The 5,803-nt window shown below is 37.4% G+C and overlaps 1 protein-coding gene across 1 annotated transcript in view; it reads left to right on the top strand.

Annotated features, from left to right (window-relative positions):
• The window catches only part of LOC144958765 (hyccin-like), a 15,095-nt gene extending 13,678 nt beyond the window's left edge, over positions 1-1,417 (top strand). Inside the window, exon 4 of the mRNA XM_078890951.1 lies at positions 1,011-1,417. Coding sequence (XP_078747077.1) covers positions 1,011-1,193 — 183 coding nt within the window. The 3' untranslated portion in view covers positions 1,194-1,417. The remainder of the gene's footprint in view (positions 1-1,010) is intronic.
• Positions 1,418-5,803: the final 4,386 nt, after the last annotated feature.

Genomic DNA, 5,803 nt, shown 5'->3' on the forward strand with positions numbered 1-5,803 from the left:
AGTGCCGCCAATGACCCACGCTGACTGAAATTATGCTTTTAATATACACCTCGTCTGGCTCAACCCAGTCTGTACAAGAGATTATTTCAACAATTTGACTATAGTTTGAGGGACATTGACCAGAGTTTTAATATCTTGAATATCATTGCGGACTCTAAGATCATCAAGAGTCAAAAGAGTTGACGGTTCGAGTATTACTAAGCAGTAATTAACCAATCAGAATATTTCCTGCATTCTACTCCATTCCGTCCTGTTGACTAGTTATTCCAAGTAAGCAAAATAGGACTGGCAAACATTCCTTGATTTGATAGCAGCGCCTTTAGTACATGTCAAACCAAAAGAATTAGTCCCACTGTTAGTGAGTATTTATCACAATATTTTGGCACACTGATGAAAGAATTGCATCGCAACACCTGACGACACAATGCATTTATTTTTTTCAGTCGTCTCAAAAAATGACGTAATATATTGTCCATTACAACAATGTTAAACTAGGCTCAGAAGCAGGTTCGGATGTCAGACCTGCATATGTGTACATGGTCGGTTTCTACGATTGTACGAAATTTACAATCACACTAACTCATGCGAACGCTTAGATCAAACGACACCCCTGTGGTTTCCTTCCTAGTAATAATTACTATTTTGTTACTAATGAAGTGATCAAGACTGGAATTTTGCAACTCTTGGTCCGAAGCAAAAACCACAGATCTTCGACTTCGACTGTACAACGCTGCTCTAGCCTTTCAGTCTCTGCCTTGAAAAAAAAATATTCCCTTTATTCTTCCCCGTGGGAAAATTTGTCTTTAGGTTATATTCCAAGGGAATACTGGAATAACCCGGGCGTCAGCCGCAGCAGTGCAGCGCTACAAAGTGCTCAAGGCCACACAGCGCGGCGGGTGATCGAACTCGGTACCTTTTAGGTACGAAGCAAAGACTGTTCCGCTGAGCCGCGCTGTCCCATGAATGATTCTTACACATTTTCTTGTATGCTCTTTTTTTTTCTTTCCCAGCACGTAGACCCAGTATGCCGCCAACTGTACGAGTTCTACCGTTCCAAAGACACGCGTCTGCAGATCTTCGCCCTCCAATTCGTCCCTGCCCTCATCTGGTTGTATTTGGCTTCTCTCAGTAAAGACAGCAGAGAAGTATGTACTGTAGCTAGCTACATCATCTACAAATTGTCACCGAGATGAAAATCTGAAAATATGTTTGTATGACGGAGTGCTAACCAAAGCAGGAAAAAAACCCAAGAAAATGTAAACGAAAAAAAAACAACAAACAAACAAAAAACAAAACAAACCAAAACAAAATATTAAAAAAGAAAACAAAAAGAAAAACAGGACAGACAAAAAGACCCACGCCCAAAAAAATACAACAAAAACAACTAGAACAATAACAGCAACAACAACAGCCAATAAATCCCCCCCCCCCCAAAATAAAATAAAAAAAAAGCCAAAAAAAAAAACCCCAAAGAAACAAACATAATACAATAATCCAACCATGAAAAAGAAAGAAAAAATAATAAGAAGAAACAAACAGAAAACAAATAAAAACAAAAGAAAATAAAGAAATCCCCCATTTGGCAAGAAGCATAAACAAACAAACAAAAAGAATCAATAAAATCAACAAAACAAAAGCAAATCCAAACAAACAGTCTTCTTCCAATAGGAATAAAATCTTTCAGCCCTCTAATATTTTGATATTTTTGATTTTTTTTTCCTTTTAGTTTTTCTTTCTGCTTCAGTTAGTACTGTGTCACCATACCGTTTAAGATTTTTAAAAATCTCACTCCATGCGAGTATATGTTCCCCAATTTGTTCACATACATCCCGCACTGACCCCCTATTTCCATCATTGCGTATCATCATCTGAATTTGCTGATAGGGTCGATCGTCATAATATTCATAGTAGTGTGAGCACCATTAGAAGCTGCTGCCAGTCTTGATGCAGTTTTGTCGTAGTCGTCGTCGTCGTCGTCGGCGTTGTCGTTACTGCTGCTGTTGTTGTTGATGATAATGATGTTGTTTTTCTTTAATTGAAAAAAAAAGTGTTGTTTTGTCGTCTCTGTTGTCGTGTTTTTAATGTAAGCGTTCATACTTCTTCTTCTTCTTCTTCTTCTTCTTCTTCTTTCTTTCTTCTTCTTCTTCTTCTTCTTCTTCTTCTTTCTTCTTCTTCTTCTTCTTCTCTTTCTTCTTCTCTTCTTCTTCTTCTTCTTCTTCTTCTTCTTCTTCTTCTTCTTCTTCCGCGTTTCTTTACTGCTCTGTTCTTGTTTGATAATATGTTTGTTTCTTTCTAATTAAAAAATTGTTTGCTCTTGTCCCTCTTTCTTTCTATCTTTTTCTCGTTCAACTTCTTTTCATTCTCTTCTCTTTATTTTCTCTTCTTCTCTCTCTTCTTCCTTCTTCATCTTCTTCTTCTTCTTCCTTCTCTTCCTTCTCCTTCTCTTCTTCCTCTCTCTTCCTCCTTCCCTCTCTCCTTCTCCTTCTCCCCCCCTTCCTCTCTTCTTCCTCCCTTCTCGTCTTCTCCTCTTTCTCCCTCTCCTTTCCTGATAACATTTGTTTCGCTTTCTATAATATTGCCTCCCTCCTCCTTCACCTCCATATTCTTCTTATCTTTTTCCCTCCTTTCACCTTCTTATTCTATCACTTCCCTTTTTTTCCTCCAACTCTCAACCTCATATTCAACTTCCCCCCCCCCCCCATCTCTACCCCTTCCCTACCCCCACCTACCCCCCCACCCCCCACCCCCCCTGCGTCCAACTCCTCCCCTCCTAACTGTTATTGTTCTCGCTTTATTCCAATCTACTTATTGTTTCCCTGACTTTCCATGAACACGCGATTTTTATCGTACGACCTGCACACACACACAACACACACACACTCACACACACTCAACACTCACACACGCACCACGCACCACCACACACCACACCAAACACACATATCACACACACACACACACTCCTTATCTACCTTCACGTCATGACTTGCACCAAGTGGCACCGCCAATCCAAATAACTGCAACAATGGAATTAATCAATTTCTTAAAAATCCTTTCAAGATAAAGAGATTGATTAATCAAAAACTAAATTACATAGATAGTATGCGGCGAAAGAGAAAGAAAGAAGGAATAAGAAAGATAGATAGATAGGCAGACAGACAGACAGACTGACAGAGAGATAGAGATAGATAGATAGATAGATAGATAGATAGATAGATAGATAGATAGATAGATAGATAGATAGATAGATAGATAGATAGATAGATAGATAGAGAGTCTATGTGTGAGTGTATGAGAGAGTGAGAGAGAGGGAGGGAGAGAGAGAGAGAGAGAGAGAGAGAGAGGGGGGGGAGAGAGAGAGAGTCTGTGTGAGTGAGAGTAGAGTGTATGAGAGAGAGAGAGAGAGAGCGAGAGAGAGAGAGAGAGAGAGAGAGAGAGACTTTCTTTTGGTGATCGTTGCATTTTACATTTTATTGCTTTGTAATTTTGTAAGAAGATACACGCTGCAAGTTCACAAATAGAAGGCGACGCTTCAGATCAAAAAACTGATGATTTTGTTATTATTTATTGTTTATATCTGCAAAAGTAAAAAAACCCTCAAAAAATAAAGAAATTGAGCTTTTGTATAGTGCAATATCCACTAAATGTGCTCAAAGCGCTTTACAAGGGGTCCCTGGCCCAACATTTAACATTTAGGACGGGATATGACGCCTGTTAGGCGATATTACAAATTTTTTTTTCGGACAATGCTGTTAACTCATTTTACACCTGAGTACGGTGAAAGAATGTGAGTAAAGTGCCTTCTCCAAGGACTCAACTATACGCCGATCGAGGCTCCAACCCAGGGCCTTCCGATCCAAAAGCGTGTGTCATACCACTAGACCACATAGCCACACAATCCATTGATTCGATCAAGTGTCCAGCGGAGATGACAGAGCTACAGTGTACTTACATGTATTATCAAAAGAGAAAAATGTCATGAAACACCCCATGGCCTTTATTCCCCCCTGTAGACAACTAGGCAAATTCAACTCGTCGCTGGATCATGTAAGGAAAATACAGCCTGTTCGTTCCTGAAAATTAGATTTCAGGAAATTATGAATAAAAGACTAATATAAAGATCACCCACAAATGAAATCGTAAAGAAAAATTCATTATGAAAACTAATCTCCCCCCCCCCCCCCCCCCTTACCCCACCCAAAGTCGGAAGCCAAGAAGAAGGACACATAAACAAAAAACAAACAAAAAAACCCCCAAATAAATACTAAAACAAAACAAAACAATTAAACTTACACAATTTTAAAAAGATGGTTAAAAGTGTAATATTGCGCAATTATATGCACTTTTAAAATCCTCTTTGGGCCTTGAGGCACATAGGGCATCCACCAGACATTATATATTGTGTTAGTGCATGACATAATCAGTCGGAAGATGATCATTTTGGTATTGCGTTTTTTTCCCTGCATTTTCTGAACGAATTTGATCCCCAGAATATTTTAATCTTTATTTGAAGTAAATCGGGTGATTTTTCATGGAAGTTGTGGTCAGATGTATGGGAAAGGTATCAAGCAACTTTTCTCAAATTTCATACTTTTTCCACTTGACTAGCTGTAAAAAATTTTAGAAGTGAAATTAAGCTGTACATAAAGCATTTATTTAATCATCTATTACAAGAACTCATTTTTGGTCAAAATTGACCTTCTAACTAAACTTGACAATATCTCAGTTCAAACCTTTTCACCATCCGACTGATTATGTCGTTCACTGTAACATATATAGAGCTGTTCTTAAAGACAACTTAACTTAAACCACGGGTCAAGTCCGTGTAAAGTTTCAAATAAAAAAAAAGAGTTCATTGATGAAAAAAAAAAATAAAAATTTATCATTTCAAAATATGAATCACAGTGAAAATAATCTGGCGCAGGTGTGAGCTGAGAAAATCAGTCTTTTTTTTTTTAAGGGTCGTTTTTTTGAAGCGCAGCTATTTAATATTTCATTTTTAAAAATATCACTCACAAAATAATATCCATAAATTAAACCGTGCGTTAATATACAATGGCTGAAAATATAGATACATTCTAGTTTGTCTACATTAAGTTTTGAATCAGTAATTAACAAGTAGGTTTTTGGCCAATCAAAAAACACGTATAATATGTTTTAAAAATGAACAAAGTTACAAACACAAAACGTTTCAGGCTAAAAACCCTTCTTCAGCTAATAGTAAAATCAGTTAAAACGTTAGTAATATCACGTTGAATTTAGGCAGACGACACGAAAGTTCTAAGACACGTCTTGTCGGTAAATACTGATTGCGAAATGTCCTCATCTTTTTGTCATCTTGTTTGCCGACTAGACGGGCCAAGAACTTTTCAACCGTAAGTCTAGTGTTAATTAACGTGATGTCTTAAACTGCGAAGGTTTCGAGTCGAAAATGTTTCATATTTGTTATGAGAAATGTACTTGTCAATTAGAAAACATTTCTGTCACAGGAGGCCATAACACTATTGTGGTACAAAGCCATAATCTAACACCATCCCACACTACACAAATGTTGTGTCTGTCTATCTTCAGCACTGACGCTACAACAGTATGGATTGGATTGGATTTCGATTTTTTAATTTTTTAAATTATATTTTTTTGGACGTTGTTATATTCATTTTTGTACATTGCTGTTTACAGCCCACTATCAGCTTAGTGCTCAGCTTTGCACTGGGTAATAATAATTATAATAAGGATATTACTAAATACATACCATTTTATTATCATCATCATTCACATCTCGTCCAATCGCTGTTCTCCCATC

This window comes from Berghia stephanieae, chromosome 13, assembly GCF_034508935.2.
Source record: "Berghia stephanieae isolate SIO BIC M18660-M18661 chromosome 13, UCSD_Bste_1.3, whole genome shotgun sequence".
In the NCBI taxonomy this organism is placed as follows: Eukaryota; Metazoa; Mollusca; class Gastropoda; order Nudibranchia; family Aeolidiidae; genus Berghia; species Berghia stephanieae.